Source organism: Cupressus sempervirens, chromosome 11 (assembly GCF_028749045.1).
Source record: "Cupressus sempervirens isolate cs-2001-9-10 chromosome 11, ASM2874904v1, whole genome shotgun sequence".
Classification (NCBI taxonomy): domain Eukaryota; kingdom Viridiplantae; phylum Streptophyta; class Pinopsida; order Cupressales; family Cupressaceae; genus Cupressus; species Cupressus sempervirens.
In genome coordinates this window covers 338,171,240-338,195,251 of record NC_143128.1, presented here as the reverse complement: position 1 = coordinate 338,195,251, position 24,012 = coordinate 338,171,240, and the positions used below count along the sequence as shown (strand labels likewise).

General features: G+C 36.6%; 1 protein-coding gene across 7 annotated transcripts in view; it reads left to right on the top strand.

Moving 5' to 3' along the window:
* The window catches only part of LOC149529463 (protein RAE1-like), a 283,668-nt gene that overhangs the window by 94,579 nt on the left and 165,077 nt on the right, over positions 1-24,012 (top strand). For all 7 annotated transcript variants that reach the window (XM_089809683.1, XM_089809682.1, XM_089809686.1 and 4 more), the window contains exon 7: positions 18,517-18,597. In XM_089809683.1, the coding sequence (XP_089665809.1) occupies positions 18,517-18,597 (81 nt within the window). The remainder of the gene's footprint in view (positions 1-18,516; positions 18,598-24,012) is intronic.

Sequence of the window (24,012 nt, the reverse complement as noted above, 5' to 3'; positions counted from 1 at the left end):
CAGATCTGCAGCTGAGGCTTTCTCGCAAGGTCAAGATGCAGGCAAAATAAATAATGCGGGGAAGTGCTTTACCGCCACATGTCTCTGCGGACTAGTTTCTCTGTGGGTCGCCAGTTGGATGCCATGTGTTGCCAGGCATCGTACGGATAATGCCAGATGTGTGCCAAGTGTCATGGGCCCGGGGCAAGAACAAAGCGCAGTACACGAAGGATTTTCTCAATCGTAGATCAACGATCAGCGCTTTCTCGCAAGATGAAGTTGCGGAGGAGTTAAGTAATGCGGGAAGGTGGGTGGAGGACACGTGTCCCGGTGGCTCAAGTAGCATTGACAATTAACTATAGCGGTTAAAACAATTGCCACGGTTAGGGTTTTAGCAAGACTGCCGCGGTCAAGGTTAAGGTGGCGCGGTTAGTCCATAAGGCGTGGTCAAATTCAAGAGGACCCGCGAGGTGGCAAAATGAAATAAGCTCGTTGGTCCATGTAGCTCGTCCTGCTTGCGATTTTAGTTTGACTCATTGACTTGTTGATTCACGAGTCAAAAATGATGGAAAACCAGGGTTGTCTTGCGAATCTGATCTCTGTAATCAATCCCAACCAACCCAGAATGAATGCAGAACGAGAGGGACACTCCACCACCCATTTTTTGATCCATCTACCTGGTCAGAGCATAGTTATGGTGCCATTTCTGTCTTCTCGAGGCATTATTTGACACAAAAGATTGGATTTCATGGTACCTCAGGCTATACTTAGATCAGATTTCTTCAGATCCCTATGATTGTTCTTGGCAGAGCCTTAATGGCAAGTAGTTACGAGGTAACTTCAGAAAGAGGACATCCTAGTTATGCCTGAGCTATAAAGGCAAAATTTGTGAATTTTGTAAGGTTGGACCTTTCCCTATGTTCTCTGCAATTTCAATGTAAAATTCTCTTTGCCTCTGAACCGAATGATATTCTACCTTATCTCCTTCAACCATTGGTGTGAAAGTGCAAGAACTCTTTGCCTCTCACTGGTGTTTTGTAGAGATCTATGATCTACATGACTGTATCTCCTTGGATCTATGAATGATAATATAAGTGAATGTCCCTTTCCTTGTGTCATTCATCTTGGTCTGCATGTGATTATTAGATTAAAGCAAGTCTGAATGTGTATATCCTTAGTTTCATTCTGGTTCTAAAGTGCATGTCTGGGCAGAGATTGGTCCAAACACTCTATTTTGGTGCATCACCTCCCTAGATTAGATTAGGTAGATTTTCTTTCTTGCATCTCCTTCTCCCATTTCCTCTCCAAGAGTAGTTAGGTGCACCCTGATAGTAAGAGGAAGCCGGCCTTCTCTGGAGACTCAACCTCACAGTTCAAGTCCCACAGCTTGGAGGTTGTTTCCATGTTTGACTAGGTTGTCCTCATGCATAGGCTTTGGACAAGGGTGCAAACCTCAGTGACAACAGTTTTTGGCACGCTTGGTGGGACTCATATCAAAAGATTTCAAGTCTACTGGTGTCAGGAAGGAAGATTTCAAGATTAGTACCGAGGAGATGGTTTTGGCCTCAGTATTTAGGCCTTCAAAGGGTTCATTCTTCAAGGAACTTGGCGACTCCGAGCTTCAAATACATCTGGTTCCAGACCAAAGTTGCAAGAATTCATGCCCAAAGCTGAAACGAGGGTATCTTCTAGAGGTAATTTCCAATACCAAGAGCTTTCATTATCAAATCCTAGAAGGAGGACTAGAGTATACTTATCACCAGTTGGGAGTGCAATAGTAACAAATACACCTGCAAGATCTATCTCTACTCCTCCTACTGTCAAATCTCAGACTAGATTGCCATCAACACATATAAATAGATCACTTGTCTATATGGCAATGCCTAGAGTTCATGCTTTTGCCACCTTTAATGGTGGAAGTCCTCTTTTATTGGCTCAAAGACATGACATACCAATAGCTGCACTTAAAAGTATACCAGAGTTTACTGGTGAAACCTCCATTTCTCCCTTAGAGCACATTCAAGAGGTTGCAAATGTCTGCAATATCCATGGCATTACAGAAGATGATATTGCAGTTAGGCTTCTAGCCTCATCCCTAAAAGGAAAAGCACTACAATGGTATAGAGGCTTGGCTCATGGTTCTATAACAGATTGGGATGGCTTAGGAGCAGGACTATGTAAGCATTTCGAGGACAAAAGTGACCATTTTTCACTTTTAGAATAGTTGACTACCATAAAAAGGCCCCCCCATGAATGTATGACCGATTTCAACTATAGATTTCAAAAAACATGGGATAGAATACCTATTTCAGTGAAGCCTACCCCTGGTAATGCCTTCTTGCACTATCTTAGAGCCTTTAATAGTGACATTGCCACTACAATCCAAACTATGGGAGGGGATACTCTACCTAATGCTTATGACACAGCAATAAGGGCAGAAAATATATTGATACAAGGAGGGAAGTTAGCTCCAAGGCCTCCTATGCCCTTTTTCCCTGATGTCCCAAATCACCAACCAGCAATGGCTCTTCTTCCCGCAGCTTCTACATTGCAATCCCTTACTCCAGCTCCTCAAGCTCCCACATCTCCAAATGGGATAGATGAAATCAAAGAAATGATGCAAAACCTAGATGAGAGATTGCAAGGCCAAGAAAAGAAGTTGGAAGATAGCTTCTCTATGATGCAGAAAATGAGCAACAAGGTGGTGACTCTAGAAAGGCAAGCTCAAGGTAGTAAAGCTCACCAATTGCAACATCAAACTCTGAACAGTGGTAGGCCTCCAAATCATAATTATGGGAATAATTCTTTTGATCAAAATAGGCAGAATAGCCATGCTTCAACCTCAAATGTAAACCAGAGTAGAGTCTTAGTTCCTCAAAACAACATGGCCCAAGATTTGGACTTTTGTCCCTCTTGTAACTATTCTTATGCTCGTTGCATGTGTCAAAAAGCTGAATCTTATTTGGCTTTGGCCATCCAAGAGCCTGCAGCAGGACAATCATGCAAGGAGGACCAGTTCAAAGAGGCCCTGTATATGCAAGGACAGGGTGATTGCTCTTTTATGAATCATCAGATAGAGGAACATTGTAATGTAAACCAGGATTCCATTGCTCACAACACTAGGAGCAAAAGGAGAGCTATTGAAGATGCAACCCCTCCTCCTCCTAATTAGGCCTCAACTTCAAATACGACACCTCATGAGCAATCAGCAGTAAACGATCAACCAAATGTCCCCCAGCAGCAAAGGCAAAATAATATGAATGATCCTCCGATTGTTCCATCTCAACCTCCTGCAAGTGCAGCTCCCAAGGTTTCTACCAAAGCACCTACTATGCCATTCAATGTGGTAGAACAAATGAAGAAGACAAATGTGAATATTTCCATGTGGGATGTTGTTGCTACTATAACCATGCAAAAGAAGTTGCTACAACAAGAACTGGAAAGAATTGAATCAAAAGATCAACCACCCAGCATAGAAAGTGCCACTAGCCTAGTACAACCATCAGATAGGGCAGAAACAAATAAAAAGGTTAGGCCTCCTCCATTCTATGTTTCTTTAATTATAGGGGATAAACTAGTCCACAATTGCATGATTGATTCAGGGGCTAGTAGTTCAGTGATGCCTAGTCGTGTGGCTGACACTTTGGGAATGAAATATGAACCCATTGTTAAGGATGTATTACAGTTAGATGGTAGTACTGTCAAGACTGTAGGGATCCTTAGAAATGTAGAGATGGCCCTACATTCATGCCCTGGTTGTACTGTAACTCAAGATATATCAGTTGCTAAAGTCAAGCCACATTTTGCCATCTGTTTGTCAAGAGACTTCACTGCCCAAATAGGTGGCTACATATCTTCTGATTGGTCATATATGTTTTTTAGAACAAGATACGGAGCCAAAGCTTCAATTAGAGCAGAGCCTCTAGCTCTCCATCATACTGAACCCTACACCCCTAATCTCATCAACATGAATTGCACTATCCTAGAGGTGGATGAGAATGACATAGTGAATGAGCCTACTACTTCCCTAGCAGAGATACCTGACTTTCTCTTAGACAAATGGGCTAATGCATATCAGTATGATCCTATGTCAGAAACTCTTGAGACAGGCCTTAGTACATATTGTATATTGGAGAAGAATGCTCTAGTTCCCAATCTTGTGGAGACTAAAGAAGATATAAGTGGGATATGGAGTATGTACTTTGATGGATCGAGAAATAAAAATGGATCAGGGGCTGGTGTGATGTTGATTTCTCCTGCACAAGTAAGGTACTACTCCTTTAGGCTCCAGTTCAGTTGCACTAATAATGTAGCTGAGTATGAATCCTTGATTCAAGGTCTCCTACTTGCTCAAAAAAGAGGAATTCAGGCCTTAAGGGTATACGGAGATAGTGAGTTGGTGGTTAATCAAGTGAGAAATCAGAATATCACCAAAAATAGTCTGCTCAAGTCTTATAAACATAGGGTATGGGATTTGCTTGAAGGTTTCAATGCATTTAACATCCAAAGCATCCCTAGAAAAGAAAATAGACATGCTGATAGACTTGCAGCAATAGGTGCATCTTATGATGTGCCAAGGGATTTTGGGGAAAAGAAAGAGCAACAAATCAGAGTGATAGTAAGGCCTGCCATTCCTGACAATAACACCCATTGGCAAGTGTTTGAATCTGATGAGCAAATTGTGAGCTTCTTGCAGAATGAGGCAAAATTTTCAGATAGAAACCAGTCAAGACTGTAGGATCAGTATGGTGACCAAATCATTAATCTCAGCTCTAACAAGCTGCCTAAAGGTCTCATTACTTTAGAGAGTGTTTTTAATCCTGATGATCAAGCAAGAGGCAGAGCCATGAACCTAGCTGCTGATGAAGATGACTACACTCCAGTCATGATTGCTGATGGAAAGTCCTTAAGCATGGGGAAGGTATGTTCTGAAATTGAACAAGAAAAGTTTATTCATCTATGTCAAAAATTTAATGATGTATTTGCTTGGACATATGATGACTTGAAAGGTTTTGACCCAAGGTTGTTTCAGCATACCATAGATTTAATTGATGATGTAAAACCAGTAAGACAAAAACAGAGGCCAGTGAATCCTAAAATTGAACCCTTAATGAGAAATGAGCTATCCAAATTGATTGAGGCCAACATAATTTTCCCTATCAAGCACTCATCATGGGTAGCAAACCTTGTCCCTATTAGGAAGAAGAATGGAGAAATTAGATTGTGTGGACTTTAGGGATCTTAACCAAGCTCACCTTAAAGATCACCATCCTCTTCCTTCCATGGAGCAGATCTTGTCCAAGGTTAGTGGTTCAGAGAGATTTTCATTTCTTGATGGATTCTCTGGTTATAATCAAGTGCTGGTCAAGGAGTCTGATAGATACAAGACTGCATTCACTACCAAGTGGGGTACCTATGCTTATTGTAAAATGCCATTTAGACTAACCAATGCAGGTGCTACATTTCAGAAAGCAATGGAGATGGCTTTCAAGAATATGATTGAAAGGATCGTGTTGGTTTACCTTGATGATATCATAGTGTATTCAAGCAATGTAGACGATCATTTTGGTCATCTCAAGCAGGTATTCTTAAGGTGTAGAGAGTTTGGGGTATCTCTTAACCCAAGCAAGTGTGTCTTTGCTACCAATCAAGGAAAATTATTGGGACACATTGTATCTAAGGATGGCTTAACTATTGATCCAGAGAGAACAAAATCAATACTTGCTCTTCCCCTTCCTAAACATAAGAGAGGGCTGCAAAGTTTCCTTGGTAGGATAAATTTTGTGAGAAGATTTATCCCAATCTTGCTACCATGGTGAAACCCCTTACATCTATGCTCAAAAAAGGTATGGTCTTTGCATGGACCAAGGAAGGGAAGGAAAGTTTTGAAGAGATCAAAGCAGCCATAGCCTCAGCCCCAACTCTCATCAATCCAAACTTTGAGAAGGATTTCATTCTCTATACCTTAGGTGGTGAGTCAAGTATCTCTGTTGTCTTGACTCAAACAAATGATAAGAATGAGGAGCAGCCCATAGCCTTCTTTAGCGAAGGGCTTAAGGAGTATGAAGATAAGTACAGTTATGTGGAGAAACAAGCCCTTGCAGTCATCCGAGCTTTGAAGAAATTTAGACACTTCCTGTCCCATAATAGGATTCGTTTGTTAGTACCTCATGCCAGTGTCAAGGAGTTCCTTTTGAGAAAAGATATTGGTGAGAAAAGAGCTGGTTGGATTACAAAGGTAATGGAATATGATGTTGACATCCAGGTCACCAAGCTGGTAAGAGGGAAAGGATTGTGTAAACAAATGTTATTATCTCAAGAATCAGATGAGAAAGTTGCCATGGTATTAACAAAAGAAAAAGAAGCAAGAAATAATGGCCCAAAGAATTGGGTGGATGACATGAAGAATTTCTTGCTAGGAAACTGATATCCTCAAGGATTAGATAAAACTAAAAGGAGGTGATATAGGTTGCAGTCAATCCCTTATGTCATAGTTGATGGTATCCTTTTCAGGAAAGATTTTAATGGAGCCCTACTAAGATGCATTGACAAAGACCAAGCTGAAAGAATGATCAAGGAGCTTCATGATGGCCCTGACGGTGGTCACTTTTCAGCCAGAACAACTGCAATGAAGATCATGAGGGCTGGTTACTACTGGCCATCCCTATTTCATGATTGTCATAGGTATCTGAGGAAATCTGAGAAATGTGCTTTCTTCTTTGGGAAACAAAAGCTTGCAGCTCTTCCTCTTCATCCCATTCAGGTGGACCAACCTTTTGCTCAGTGGGGATTGGATTTGATAGGCCCTATCAATCCTCCTTCCAGTTCTAGTCACAAATGGATCTTAGCTGCTACAGATTACTTCACTAGATGGACAGAGGCAGTTGCATTGAAGGATGCTACAGAATCTTCAGTTGTTGAGTTCCTTGATGGAATTACGACCAGGTTTGGTGCCCCTTCTACCATTATTTCAGATAATGCAAAGTCTTTTGTAGGAGCTCAGATTTGTGCGTGGGCAATGGACCACAACATTTACTTGAGCACATCATCAAACTACTATCCTTAAGGTAATGGCTTGGCTGAATCATCAAAGGTTTGAGGCAGCCAACGGTTCTGGAAAATGTTCACAAATTTCTCCCAAGTGAGGTCAGTGGTTTTTATGTTCTGCTCAACTTTGGTGTTTCCCCACTAGGTTGCAGTTTCTTTGGTGAAATGATATATTCCCCAAACTTCTTTTGAGGTTTCATATAAATTTCTAATTTCAAAATACTGTTCCATCTTAGTTAACCAAGCTTTTGCTTCCTCTCAGACTCAAAAATTGGAAAACTTGGGTGGTTTTATTTTTTTAATGTTAGTTGACAAATCAGCCACTATTTCTTGCTTCTTTTGTTTTTTTGATCGCTTAGGAGAGGAGGTTTTGTTATGCTTGGAGACTTCTATCTCCACTCTAGGAGGTGGTTAGGATTGAGTTTCCTCGTGGTTTTGCCCCATTTGGGCTGCCATTTCATTCATTCTTCTTTCCATATTTTCTAACTTTAGTTGCGTTTCTTGCAAGATCTGAAGTAACAAATCATTAGAAGATTGGGTGTTCTCACGAATTATGTCTTGATCTACAACGTTCTCGTTGCTGTTCATTTTATGTTTATTGTTCCACCTAGTAATTTACAAATTGTGTCAATTAAGTGGAGGAAGAAGAAATTTTCACAAAAAGGAGTCTTGCAAACACATGAATCACAAGAATTAATAACTTAATTTAACTTAATACTTCATTGCTTCACTTAGAGCAACCTTATTTATAAAATTTCCTCTATTGAGGATGTTTACGTTAAAATTAATTAGTCTTTCTTTGTAGCACTAGATTCTGGCTCTGTTTGGTACATATCTCGCACCATTCAGGATCTATGGAATTGTAAAAGAAAATTGCTTTGCCGAGCATTCCAGTTTTGGATCAACTTGTTTCTGTATGCTACTTTGCTAGCAGGAGTGCAATTGAATCTTTCTTTCTTCATCCGTTGTATTGCTTGGTTCAAAGTTTCGTTGTCTCGGGGCATGGAACAACAAGTGTAGTCATATTTTGTCATGTTTTTAATAAGATAGCGAAAGATGGGATGTTGAGTTTTTTTGCAAGGTGTTTTACGGACTTGCATCTTGTGTAATCAGTCCAGAACTTTCAGGTTTCAAAGAAGGTAGGGTGCCCTAGGTTTAGTGTTGAACCCAACGCTCTGATACCATATGTAACAAACAAATTTTCATAACCAATTTAAAATACCTAATAATCTGATTTAATAAGAAACTGATTCCATTTCACATGACAATGAATTCTTTTAACTATGATAAAGTAATTGTTCTCTATTCTAACTGTAATTCATGTTCAGCTGAAATGACAAGATAAATAAATAAATATATATTGCTAACATTTTAACATTTCTAACTAATAACATATTTAGCTGAAAATAAAGTAACGATCAACTAATATATTCATTCAAATTATGCTATAAGAAAAATAAAGTAAACTATCTAATTATTCTTTTAAGGATTAAATGCAAAAGAAACATACAAAATTAATAGAGGAATCCCTTTACTTGTTGTTCAAGCCTCGACATTGGTGAGAGGAGAAGCATTGACATAGGCTTAACCTCCCAACCTCGGACCATACTTATCACCACACATCCTAACTTTTAGAACGCCCTTCCCTACCTTGAGATCGGGCTTGGGATGTTCTTAAGTCCGACCATCCGAGCTACCCGGTGGTTTGAGTGCCCCATCAATTATACCTATATAACTGACGTCTAAAAACAAACAAGTGATCTCAAGATTGTCACATATGCCTATAACTACCTTGGCCAAGGATTTCAATTTGGGTTCGTAAACCCGATCACCACCACTTGACTTGACAACAGATTCCATATCCGGGATATGCATGAGCTATTAATTATTTAATATTCCAATCTGATTTCATTATTTGTTTCTGCAGGTTTATTTCCACCTCTTCACCATTCTATGGCCTCTTTGTTGGGTGAATTCCTCGGTGTCCGTATGATTATGTGCGTTCTGTTATTGTTTTACACCTCTTCACCAATTTTATGGCTTCTTTGCTGGGTGAATTTCTCGGTGTCTATATGATTATGAGCATTCTGATATTGTTGTACACCTCTTTCACGAATTCCTTGGCATTTTACCGATGAATTCCTCGGTGCTAGATGTATTATAAATATGTTCGAAAAATTTATAAAAGCATGTGCATTGATGTGGATTTATGTAATCAATCAAGTTTGATACAACTACCAAATGAATTCATAGATGATATAAATACTTAGGGATTCTTGTGAATGGTCTCATATACACTTTAAAATTCATCAGCTAGTATTATAAATTGATCTCTATTCATCAAGCTTGGCCGGCTACAGTTGGTTACACAAATCAAAGAGAAAAAGGATTTGAAAAACATATTTGATTTGCTCTCAATCCTATCATTATGAATCGGCTGAAGATGGAAATTAAACTCAGTAAAAAGAATCGGTTCATGATATACATTGCATCTATGGTATTCAACTTTAAAAACAAAAGAAGGATCCGCTTCTAGTCAGCTGATCATGAATACAAAATAAAATAGGAAAAATAGGATTCGTAACCTGTTCTCGGATTGGGACTCCCGTGCTCTGGCCGGTCTCTTGCCGACCTGCTAACCTTGAGGCTTCTTCCTGACTTCAGTCGCTAGCAGTCTTGAAGGAAGAAGACAAGGATTCGGGGGTGTGTAATGAAGAAAGGTAATCAGCTGAGAATTTCCTAACTTAGCTCAATAGGAAAATGCAGCAGTAGATGGAGATAAGATAGAAATGAGAGATGGAAAGAGGCATGGTCCACCTAATTCAATCATGGCTTCTTAAGGACTTAGCCGAGACTCCTCGGCTTCTATCAGTTTCAAAGATGACTAATCGGTTACAACATAAATTCGATTTGAAGAGAAATGAAGAGGGGAAAAGAACAAGGAGGAATTGAAGAGTTTAAATTTTATTTTATTATTATTATATGCTCTTATATACGTTCACCTATGTAGATTGATGAGGTGACATCAATAGATAATATAATAATAATTAATTGATGCCATTTCATTTTAATATTTATGTGTTCATATTTAAGTGTTTATTATAATGATAAAATAAGATGATTTAATATTAATTCTCTAAAGGTATGAATTATATTTTAACGTAGATTATTTTATGTTTTTATTATATTGTGTTCCAAATAGCTCATGTGGTCCCATGGTCAAGTCTTCGTATTCTTTCGAAGGGAGTCTTAGGTCATACCTATCGATCCTAATGACTAAACCCCATGACCATCCCATTTCGATGATCCTGTTTAGCAATGCTTCCCCTTTCTTTAGTCTTCTCCTGCATTCACCCAAGGAAAACATTCTCGTCAATACATTAATTCAAAATATATTGATCGTTAATTCAAATCAAACAACTACTAATCATCTAATACTAGTTATAGGTTACTGGTTATTTCATCAATGCCTATAATAGCTAGCTCATTTCACATGATCATGAAAGAAATAATTCGTTATCAGTTGGTACAACGTAAAGAAGAGAAATAATCTATTAACAGTTGATACATTGTATATAACTAACTCGTTTCACATGATCAGGAAAAAAAATAGTTCGTTAAACCAATAGTTATGATCAAATTAAAAATTAGGGAAAAATTTGGAATTTAACATTTATTTATTTACTATCATTTATTATTCTATTGGAGGAAAATAGGGGACACGACATAGGAGCTATTTAATCAATTAGCTTTCCTAGTTTTTGCCAACATTTGAGGGTTTATCCTTTCTTTGATAGTTGTGCTCTGAGAAAGGAGAGCTTGAGTTATTTGATCCATTAGACCTAAGAGAAAGGTTGCCTTGGACCTTACCAACAAAAATTAACTTTATTTTATGGCGTGTGATGCTGTCATAGTACTCGTTGGTGTACGGTTTGATATCCCCATTTCATTCTTAAACAAATGAAACCTCCAGAACTCTTGAAGCCCAATTCACTAAATACTCCAAGAATGTTTGTTATCTGCATATGTCTTTATTGTAAGCATACATCATTTGTATTGATTAGAAGTCAATGATTTGAGGGTCAAATACTTGCTTGAGTTCTGTTTGATTTTTCTATTGGAACAAGACTAAACTTTAATAACATTCATGAGGAAAGGTTCAACAAAGTTTCTCGCCTATGATAATCTACCCAGTCAAGCTATTAGTATTTCCAACTTTGGTAAGTCCATGGTAACAAATCCTCATTGCCTTGTATTATTGGGCCATGCTAAATATCTTACCTCCCTTTGTATATGATCACAACTAAGATATGTTGATGAATATTTGCCTTTAATTGATAGTATTGCATAGAGGAAGAAATACTAAAGCTTGTATTTGGCATTTGTAAATTGATATGATTAAAGAAGGCAATCAACAATGGTATTTAATATAAACACTGACTGTTAAAGGATTATGGATTGTAAGTCAATCCTAATGCGAAGGGAATGAGTAATTCTTGTTGGAAGTAATTAAGGATAGTGAAGAGTTGCTACCATGTATTCTCATATCTCTTCATGGCATATAAAAGTGGGGCATTAAACGTTATTCCATAACATTGAATGTCTCTTATTTATTTCTTTATCCATATTGAATCAGTGTCTTAGAGAAATTGCCCTCTTGGCACCATTTATTCTCACATCTCTTCATGGCATATAAAAGGGGGCATTAAACATCATTCCATGTCATTGATTGTTTCTTATTTATTTCTTCTAAACATATTGGATTGCTGTCTTAGAGAAATTGCCCTCTTGGCATAAAATAATGGCATATATTCCAAGCTTGCTATTTGGAACAGCTCGTTGCACACTTATAAAGTACATCAGACACAACAATATCATTATTAAAATAATATCTTCTAAGTTATTCTATTTCTATTTTAATGGTCACTTCTTGATAATGTAAATATCCTGTATAATAGGTTCTTTCTATTATTTGTATGTTTCTTGCCCTTTAGTTCTAGGGGTCCTTAGAGATGGCCCATGGTCCTCACCCTAGAAATTAGCCCAAAACTTACCCTTCGGTCCTGGGCTTCTTCTCGTCATGGAGTTCTTAGCTGGTTGTGGTCTTCGTTGGTGTTTTGTTCTTTCCTTATGCATTGTTTGGTGTTCCCGTTTGTTGCTTCTGGGTCGTTATTTCTTTGGATGTTGCTTGGTGTTCCTGATGTTGGCTGGTTCTTGATTCTAGTTTTCACTCCCTTGGACCCATTGGTGGTCTCTTGTTGGACATATATATATATATATATATATATATATCTTTATCTTATCTTAAGAAACATTTCAACTGTAAACTCTATAAGAACAATTTGTTCTTTCCTAATAATTCATTCAATTATTTAATACAAAGGGAGTTGGCCCTTCTAGCTATTAAATTATCAAAACAAAAAAAATCATTCAATTATTTAACCAATCACTTCTTGTAATATGGTTTTGAGAAGGATCACATTCTTTCAAAAAATTATGATTTTTATATGAAATTATCAGTTTTTTAATTTTTGGAAAAATCTTTTTCTAGGTACCTAAAGTTCTTTTGCAGGGTTGTGTGATTAAACCACGAACAACATCAAGTTTTTGCTCTCAAAATTGCAATTGTTACCAAAAATTTGTTTTTGCGTTTTGGTTTCTTGGTCGCAATCTGTAACCTTAGTTTATTTCTTAGGCTTGTTTGTACCTTGTTTGTGGATTTTTGGCCCCAATGACCTATCTTTTGGTTGTCTCTATGATTCTATAGGCCCTCCTTTCATCTGTGAATTTTCTTTTTGGCATTTTTTATGAAAAAGCATGGTGTCTTTCATCAGCTTTTGGGCCATCTCCACTTCCCACGGGATTATTTTGTGCCCTGTCACATTTTGTGTGACCGATTTTTGTTCAAAACAAACATTCTAGTGGTTACATTCTGCTAAAAAGTGGGCTTGATTCTCACTCTAAATCATTTTTTGTCTAGGTTTTTGTAAATACAACCAGTCCTTTAATCATCTCCTATAGATGTTGTATTTTATGTAGCAAATTGTTCAAATTGTGTTGGGTTTTCGTCATTGCATATTTTCAACCTTCAACAAGCTGACTAGGGTTTTAATTAAAAGCCTTAGATCTTTTCGGATCTTTAGTTTCCTTGCAAATTCTTGGTAGGTTTTTGGAGACTTCAGATGGGTTGTCTTTAGCTATTCTGTGTGCCTTGTTTTTCGTGCATCAAAATCTATGCTAATCAGAATTTTTTTGCATTGACAAATTCTTGGTGGGTTATTTGAGACTTCAACTGGTTTGTCTTCAAATTTTTTTGGGTGTCTCAATTTTTGTGCCAACAAATTGAAATTTGTGCATGTACCTACCTCTATAAACAACACACTCGAACTTGTGCATTCAGCCATGTAGTCTCCTTGTGTTTCCGTACCTTGAAAAGTGTACAATGGTATCTTTGGCCTGAATTTTGTTGGGTGTGTTCAACATTTTGACAAGAACTACAATACCTAAGAGTAGTTTATGATGGCAATTTTTTGGTATAGGTGTATTGACAAAATTGTGTTGGACATGACTAAATGTCCATAGTTGCCATTGATTTTGAAGATCATGGTCTTTTCTAACTTGTCGACGCTAGGGATTCCTGGGAAATTGCTATGGCAGCCCATCACTCCTCTATTAGTACACTCTAGCATCAGCTATATGGGCACTTAAATGTGCGCTATCTTTCTCATTGTGTTCAGGAAGATCTTGTCATTGGACTGTTGAAGATTCAGGCCCTAAATCTTGGAGTTTGTGGAGCATGACTGGGAAGCAACATTGCACTCCTTTTTTGATGACAAACCTTGAATAGCTTCTAAGGTATTACAATTGGTTCATGTTGATGTTTATGGACCTATGACTACTCCCTCTATTATTGGGTTCAAGAATTTTTTACTTTTTGTTGATGATTTTAGTCATATAATGTGGGTCTATTTTCTTCGTCAAAAATTAGAGGTGTTTGTTGTATTTCAAAAGTTCAAATCATTTGTAGAAAAAGAGTCTAGTCAACATAGTATTACTCTTAGAATTGACAATGGGGGAGAGTTTTGTTTTGTTGCCTTCTCTCGTTTCTATGATCAACGTGGCATAAAGCATCAATTTACAACACCCTACACACCTCAACAAAATAGTGTCGTAGAGAAATAGAACTACACTATCAGAAAAATGGTTCGGTCTATACTTGAACACAAGCATGTTCCCAATAGATTTTGGGCTGAAGCTATCCATGTTGTTGTCTATTGTCTTGACCACTCTTCTATTGTGATTGTGAAGAAACAGGCTTTGGAAGAGGCTTGGTTAGGCTATAAGCCCAAAATCAATCATCTCAAAGTTTTTTGCTCCTTTTCAGTTGTCTAGATCCATGATGCTAAATGCACCAAGTTAGATGCCAAGAGCCAGAAACTCATGCTAACTGGCTACAGTGATAATCACAAAGCCTATGCTTGGTTGGCATCAAGACTAAATTATCTCATCTTTAGTTGTGCTGCGGTATTTGATGGGGCGTGAGAGCCTTTTCAGCTCTCTTCTCAATCCACGTGATGGGTGGGTTTTAGTTGAGAAGGCTCTAGTTTTCCTTGTTCCAACCTCTCCTCCAGTTCCTTCTCTAGTAGGCTCACCTAGACATGCTTCTACATCACCCGATTTTGCTCAAGATTCATCTAACCTTATGTTTGATGATGATGACTCCTTTCTTGATTCAGATGTTAGTACTTCTAATCGCCGGCCTAAATGGTGGGCTAAGATGATTGGTAATCTTCATGATGATGAGCTCATTGAAGGTAGAACTGCTTAGAAAAAGTGGAAGCCTTCCGACTTGTTAAATTTTTCTCTCATGGTTAAATTTCATATTGTGTATGAACCTCATACAAACATAAAGGCAAAAAGAATACTTGAGTGGGAAGAAGCTATGTAGACTAAGCATCATACCTTATTGAAAAATGATACTTGGGTTTTATCTAAATTTTGTTTAGGAAAGAAACATGTCAGTTGCAAATGGGTCTACAATGTGAAATACAAAGTTGATGATGCTTTAGATAAGTAAAAGGATCATCTTGTTGTCAAAGGTTTCTTTCGTCGAGAAGGAATTGACTATGAGAAAACCTTTGCCCCCATTGCAAAGATGAGCACCATCAAATTAGTCCTTGCCATGGGGGCTCAGTGACTTGAAGGCCCATCAAATGGACGTCAAGAGTGGAATCACAAGTTACAACAAGAAGTGTGCTTGACACATCCTCTAGGATTCAAGGTTGCTGGTAAAGAACATCGATTACTGAAACTGGTGAAAGCACTTTGGTCTCAAATAGGCTCCTTGGGCATGACATGGAGGTTGATAAGTACCTCAAAGATTATGGTTTCTAGAGGAGTCCTAACTCAAATTTTTATGTCAAGACTACTGGTAGTGATATCATCTGTAATGTCACCTCTCTGAATGCAGATTTAATAAATTTATAAGAATATTTGAATATAAATAAATAGCAATAATAAAATATAAAATGAAAATAGATGATTAGATAAATCAGTAATGAAATAGAAGCAAGCATTGTTGAAACTCTAAATACTAGATTAAAAAACACAAACCACTCTGAAGGAATTTTCACCCAATGGGATAGCCTCATCCAAGAGAATTGGACGAGCTTGATAATTCCTCCCCAGTATGGAAAAGGAGGAAATAATAGCAAGGAGGAGAGGCTCAAATGTAAGTGCGACCCTCCAAGAGAAGGTTGGTTCAAAATGAACTTTGATGGGGCAATCTCAGAGTAGCTGGTATTGGATGCGCAATACACAACAACAAAGGTCAAGCTATAGCTAAACCAGACAAACCTATAAGTAACACTACTAACAACTCGGCAGAAATAACTGCCTTTGTAGAAGGACTCCAGCTAAGCAAGCATATTGGCATCAAACAACTAATAGTGGAAGGAGACTCACATATAATTATCAATGCAATTAAGCCTGGCAATAGTCCCAAGTGGAAATTGAACTCACTACTACAACAAAGTTTACATCTCTTAAATGACTTCATAGAGATAGAATTCAAGGACATTTATAGGGACGATAATAGGCTAGTTGGCGAATTAGCCAACAAAGACACAAATGGCCTTGTCATTAAGGAAACCCCATACAAATGGTCACTCCATTCTACTGCTTAATCTCAAAATACCCCACTCCATGCTAAAGATTTACGGCACTATGCGTCCCTTAACCTATAATTTGCAAACTCCAATAATAACAACATATAACTTAGCACATATTATAAACACCACACTCTCCATTAAGCTATTTATAGGTATTTTAAGGTAATATAGGACAATCAATTTAATTATAGCAATAAGGAGGGACCAATAGGGGAAAATTGGTCTTTTTATATGATTAGTATATATACCCTACCCCATTCTCACATAAGTGGTGTCAATTATCATTCATATAAGTTTTGCGAAGGATTTTTATGTTACAAGAAAAGTATTTGATTACGAAGAAGTCTCAGACATTTGAATTGTATCTAGTAAGTCTCATAAACTTAAAGGCTCCCTACAAGGGTCATTACATCATTCTAGTTTTATATATTGATAATTTGATTATCACTGGCAATTTCAAATTGTTGATTCTAGGAATCAAATAAAATCTGTCTTTTGACATGATAGCAAACTTATTTAACTTATGTTTGACATCAATGACAATATTTCCAACACCCTTGAGCCATTGGATGTAGCCACTAGGTTGAATTTTTTTAAAGCATGTGCAAAAGGCCATAGATTCATAATAACTGCATATCTGCATCTCGTCTATCTATGGCTATAGCCCCTTCAAATGGTTAATCATCACCTAACTGCCCTTAATATTGGTGACATGGCCGAGATAGATTTGGATAGGCTTAATCCTTAATTAGACCTTAAATTTAGGCATTCTGATTTTTAAACCCTACATAAGCTTCATTAGCTTTATATTGCATAGTCTAAGCATAATTACTAGGTATTACTGCTCTTTTGCTTGACTGTTTGAACATAAACTTTTATATTACACAAACCACTTCTCATTCCTTGGAAGCCACCATTTTTTCGTAATATTCTCCATAGTTGGCATAATCATCAAAAAGTTGACGAGTTTCAAGTAATCGCCAAAGTTTCGGGACTAACAAGTTTTTTCTTGGATTTACTTGTGACTCGGCAGGCAAAAAATTCTCCAAGTAATTGCCGAGTATTTTGCAAAAACTTGACAATTTGTTATAGAAAAACTTGTTTTAAAAAAAATAAGTTTTTTAAAAATTTAAAGTTTTTTTTTGTTAAAAAAAAAGGCAAAATGCCTATATATATCATATAAAGTAGAGATTTATTGTATGCTAGTGAAGCTAGGAAGAGGAAGATGTGCTTGTAATGTTGTATTTTCTTCTAATTTGACACAAACTATTTACCATTGTGCTTCCCGCCATCAGCATTCTGCATGAGAATGTGATTTTGTACCCACTATACATTTATATATATCTAAACTCTGCCTATTTCTTTTGTGTTCTTTTTAATTAACTCATTACATGTATCTTCTCATCGAATTTTGCAAAAAAAATTGAACTTTAATTAAATTTAAGTGTTTTTCCCAAGTTTTTCCCGAGTTGTTTTGAAAAACTGGCCGGGTTATTCCCAAAGTTTTTTCTGGGGGCTTAGCGAGTTGTTGCTGAGTGAGTTTTCTAGTTATGATATTTTCATTGCAGAGGAGTCTAGTTATTTCCAGAGTTTTCTAACTATGATATAGCTCACTGCTATTTTGAAAGATTTCATGCTAAATTATGCTTATTTGTGCTACTTTGAAATATATTTATTTCTTGTTTCTTCTTAGATACATTTAATGTTTCTGTTATACATCATATGCAACTATTCCCAAAATCTTGCAAAGAATTGACAGCAATGGCAATGTGCCTTATCCGGAATCTTTGAATGCAACTATGCCAACATCTAAAATGAGATTTATGTGGTTTTGTGTTTGGCCAAACTACACACACCTTGGTTGTTGGTACAACAATAAATTTAGAGCTACTTAATGTTGATGGTGTATATTAGGGCACATTTTTCTTATTATGTTATGTAGGAAAAGCAGATATTATCATTTGCTATAGTTTGAGATTGAAAATTTTCTAATATCTGATCATGTTTTTACCTTAATTGGATTGGCTATTGTTGAGTAAAATTGGCTGCTTTATCTTACTAGTAGATTTCACTAGCCTTGGTTGTAAGAGCATCTCATCATTCAAGGAAGAAAGATGTACTTGTTGGTGTTATTCTGCCTTTTTCTTATAAATAATGTTGAAAGCAGTTTTCCCGAACTGAGTTTATTTCATTATCTGAGTTTATTTTTTGATTTGCATAAACTTACTTTATGGACAATGAAAAATAAACCATTTTCGAAATACGAAAGGGTATCAATTTAATTCACTACTAACACTTGGGGGATGAACCTGGGTTGCAGACTGAGTTTAAGAGGCTGATGTCTCCTCTTAAATATCAAACAAGTTGTGTTGCAGCCTTTCCAGACAAGGCCGGTTTTTTGGTGAGTGGTACATAATTATATATTTCTTCTTTTTTCATTTTGTTTTTCTTCACTGTAATTTGTATTCAGGCCTTTTATTCATTGACAATAAGAATTGTTGTGGATAAACGATTCTTGTTCCTTATGTTATTTTATGTATTCATGTGCTAATTATTAATCCATCTATGTTACAACACTGAATTTTGTGTTGAATTTTGAGTGTAATTGGTTCTAGGGACTAGGCATTGATTCTTTTTGGTTATTTTTATACCTATACAGCACAATTTGTGAGTCTTGAGGTATGTGTTGGTAAATATATGGCGTATTGGCTTGATTGTAGTCAGGAGATTGCCATGCCAATGACATTGATAATCTGATAAGTAAGAGATATTTTCCACAGCAAGTCAAATTCTGGTATTGCTATCAGGATTCAATTGTGATTGTGATACTGATAATCTGGTTTAGAATTTAATTTTCTCTTGCATATTAGAGACATCAGCCTCATAACCACCACAGTTCTGAAACATCTATGAAAATCAGCATCAATGGAAATTGAAGCCAGCAAACAGAGTTGAATTTTCCTTGGAAAACTCTTTTCAGGCAATGCTCTAATTAAATCCGTACCACTTACCATGTTGTGAGTATATAAGATTACAATACAATTATAATGCTGATTTAGGTGTTATCACTTAATGCTCAAAATTCATCACATTTCTAACAGCACCTCCTTATAAAATCACCAATAGTTTCTAGAACCCAGAACCCAGACTTGTGTCCACATCACCCAAAGCTTTACGTGCCTCAGTGACTCTTCGCCTTACCTAGAAACTTTTCACCTCACAAAGCTCAAATTGGTCCACCTAGAGCATGGTGTCCAACTTGTGATTCTTCATCTTCTATCTGAAGAGCACAAAGAAAATACTGAGAGGGTCGGGGGTGGGAGAGGGTAGCTGTATCAGTATTTTAAAACTGTTAAACACGTGAAACCACATAAAAAGAGAGATTGACTCAAGAGAATAAACATCAAGGAGAACGCCAAATTTCTCATGGAATACATTTTTGGGTAAAAAGCCATGGCAGATCAATAGATTTCATTAATGAAATGGGCACCGACCTAGATTGCATAAGTGAGCACCAACTCACAAAGAGCGCCAATCCTCCTCAAAGCGCCAACTTTGTTCTACTGAAGCACTGTAATGTCCCCAACCTTTGTACAATAGGACAATCTAGTGCCTCAATTTTGTGAAATCTCTAGAGAGACAGAATTGAATTTATGATTGCTAAAGCATAGTTAGTTATGAACATTCAAGTAGACCCTTTGATCACCAGGTATGAAGCATTGATGGTACTATACCAATATGAGTGAAGACTAGTTTGACTTCATAAAGTATTAGGTAAAACAAAGATTGTCAGAAAAAGTAGTAGTTTGCGATTATTCATGGAGAAGAAGACAATCGATTGTAGGGTGAAATAGTGAAGTAAGAGGTCTGCGATATATGTCACAATTAGCCACACCACTATCAAAACTTTGGATTACTGCTAATAATAAGAAAGCTTGTTGCAGGTCAGCAATCAAGTATGCAAGTATACTTTCAACCGTATGGGAACTATAGTAGTCAGAATCGAGTGGTTGATATGATAAGTGGGAAGGTGGAGCATATGCGGCTAAGGAAATATATTCTGTTGAAGAGAAACATGGAATATAAAGTATTAAATATGGAATAGTGGGCACATTATGGAAATTCAGAATAACAATACACATTGATATTACAACATTGTTAGTGGTTCACTAATCAAGTCATAACTATAAAGCTAGGAATGACTCAAAATGGTGGCTTGGCAATTATCAGTGAATATCTGCTAGGGAACATTGAATGGTTATGGTGATTGGTCAACGACAAATAAGAGAGAAAGGGGGGGTTTGATATTGATTAGGGAAAGGACTCGGATACAAGTCTGCTTTAATACATCATTTAACTAATTACACTAATTAATACTATGCGCAATAAAAGTAATTGGGGATGAAGCGATGATAATTAAACTATTATTAATATGTATTAAGATGACAAGGGGAAGTATAATGAGGTGTGATTAATACAGGGAGAAGAAGTGATTATAAATAGACACATCACATGACTCTTGGAACACAACTTATTGCAAGACATATAAAGAGATTCAAACATCTTTCCAAGGGCATCATAGACATTACATTGATTCCTTTATCCTTATTGGATGTGCTCACAGAGCTTTTAGCCTTAACAACATAAACTGGGTGCATAGTTTGACAGAGATATCAGATACAACACCCCTATTGCAAGAATCACTTAATTATATCAGACAACAGCATTCATAGAATTGCATAGGTATATTAGCATATTAGAAACAATTGTCAATTGCACAAATTTGAAGGGTCTCATTAGAAAGTGTTGATATTGCTACAAGTGATTCTTGAAGTTCAAACATTGCATGTTATTAAAGTTGTTGGTGGATAGAGGAAGATCACTGCATAGTGGTACGAGAAGACTCTTCGAAGACAAGGGACGCATAAAAATGATGTGTCACAAGGAAAGAAAAATAAAACTGCATGGGTAAAAGTGCATAGTGTGAAACTAAGAAAAACCCACAAACCATACAGAGGTGGTGTTTAAGGGAAAATAATAGTTGTTTGATAAACAAAGCCTATGATGAAGCCCAAATAGCATATGGTGAGAATAAAAACACACTGCAAAAGAAAAGAAAAATAAAACACAGCAAGGTGAGATTGAAGAGATTAGGAAAAGAACATGACTGTATGATATGTGGTAAAGGAGTAGCATTCGTAAGGTAACAATCACATCACATAGGGATCATTATGCTAACTAACAATTGAATCACCTACGGTGAGACATACCATTTAGGTTGCATGGTGATAGAGAAGGGATGGGAGAAGCTGCACCTTGACAAAAAGGGTTGCCACTTGTGGAAGAAAGAGATAAAACACATCTCACTCAGCCGGTGTCAGAACATTGCAACACATCATGTTGAAAAGGTTATCCTTATGTTCTGGTGTCATCTTCCTATTAGAATATTATTATATGGTCATCTTTTGTATATTATGTAAATTAGGTAGATAAGATTGTTTCTATGATCTTCGTTAGTTTCTTATTAGAAACTTTCTATTTTGTACCTACTGTAATTTCTTTATAATGATCTCTTCGATCATTTGTTAAAACAATCAATAATTTACCAATTACTTCTAAGTAATATGGTATCAAAGCAATCTTGATTCAAAAAAATGATAATTTCAATTTTGAAATTCTTTGATTAAATTTATCAATTTTTTTCTAGAGTTGTTTGGAGTTTTGTTTAGAACTTGAATAAGGTTTTAGATCTTTTGGTAGAGCCATCTTTTTCTACAAATACAAATCCCTTGGGTTATTTTTTTTAAAACTATGCAGAGCCATTGTTTGCAACGCGTGGGGCCATATCAGGGCTCGTATTCTTCATAGACAACATTTTTTTCTCTTCAACTCACGTTCATGGTGTGTGGTTTTCATTTCATGTCATTCCTCTGTAGATCATGTGAGTTTTCTTTGCGAACCCTGCGATTTGTCTTCGCTAAAAACCTAAGTGACCAATTCGAATTTGGTATCCAAGTTCGGGTACAAAGAACTAGTTCACGAGTATGGCAAAAAATTCAAAAGGGGGTTGAGTTCGTTAGACAAAAACATGTACAAATTCTATATATACATATTTATAAAGTCTAGAAGCATGAGTTAAAATTAGAATGTCACATAGTATAATAAAAACATTTAAACAACAAAAACATCGATAACTTGTAATCATAGCATTATGAATTGTGATAATACATGTTCAACATCAAAGATTCAAAACATTAAAATTAAATTATAACATCAAGTTCAAGTATCATTGCTTCAAATTTAACTAACGGAGTAAAAGTTTATTAATCTTCTTCTTCTTTTTCAACATTAGTTGACTTAGCAGTAGAGCTAAGGCCAATAGGGTCAACATTAATTGGCATCAAAATTTTCAAATTCATCAAGTGCAAGTTGGGAAGTGAAAGCATCCAAGTCCGCAAGCTCTACATTTACATCCCACCTCTTCGTTTCCCCTTCTTTGTATTCTTTACTCTTGTGTGAGACGAGGCACAAGTTGCAATGCACAAATAGCAAGTTCTCCGCTCCTTTTGATTGCAATTTATATCACTTTGTTGAATGGATGAAAGAATATGTGGTCCAATTTCTTTTTGATGTAGATGAACTAGCAACCTATGGAGACAAGACAAGGTCAACAATTGAAATAAAATTACTAATCTTATAAAATATAAATTACTTGCCAGTCATGAAGCTAAAATAAGCTAGTTTTAAAAAAAAAAAATGTTACTTGTGATATAATTTGGATTGCAAGTGGCTGCAATGTTTGGAATCTTTGGCTATGGAGGCACCATCAACTATGAGCATCATTCTTAAACTAATGGCGAAGAGCATCATTACTTAGACCTCTTGCATTCACAAACTCTATAAACTCATCCGTAATCAAATCTTGCATATCATCACCAGGATAGGGTCTTTTAGATGCTTCCTTGTATCCATCAAACACTTCTAAACCTCTATAGGGTGGCAGCCTTCTTGATAGATTAGTATATTGGGTGCTATAGTATTTGGGCATCAATGAATAGGCAAGCAAATGTTGAAGAGTGGTCATTTTGTTCCATGATTCTACAATAATTGCTTGATTGTTTGAAGGTCTCTTAAGGATCTTGCTCTTTTTCATTTATAATTTTCTTGATCTTCTCAAGCATTGAGTCTTATGCCATCATAGATCTCTCCAAGGAAATGCCTATCCATGTCAGTGTACCTAAGCGTGCTCATAATAGGCTCCGTGAATTTAATAAGATATTCCACACGTTCCCACCATGTCATCCAATATCCTTTGCTTTATTTTGGCTGCACTCTCACTGTTGCTTTGCCTCCATATAGCCCAATTGTTGTTGATTACCATATTGGAAAGTGCGTCTTCCACTTGCACAAGTCGTCTCAAGACGATTGAATTTGATGCAAAATGAGTCTCAATAATCTGTAACATAAATTAGAGAAAAAAGTACAACTATTAGATATATGCTTTCAAAAAGAATACACATTACACAATTAAAAAATGAAAATCAGAAATTGTAAGATACTAAAAAAATAAATAAAATTAAACTACTAACTTGAGTTCAAGTTGACGTACCTTCACTAAGTCCAAACGTGAGAGTATTCTAAATATTCCTTGTGTCATGTGCTGGTTTGTGATGAACATCTGGATGTCCTTAGCCTCTATGTACACTTGCTTGATCCACTCAATTTTTTTCCCAATCTTTTGCCGCATAAGATTGAGTGAATGGACTGCACAATGTGCCCGAAAGATATGTTAATATCGCTCTTCAACCAACAAACC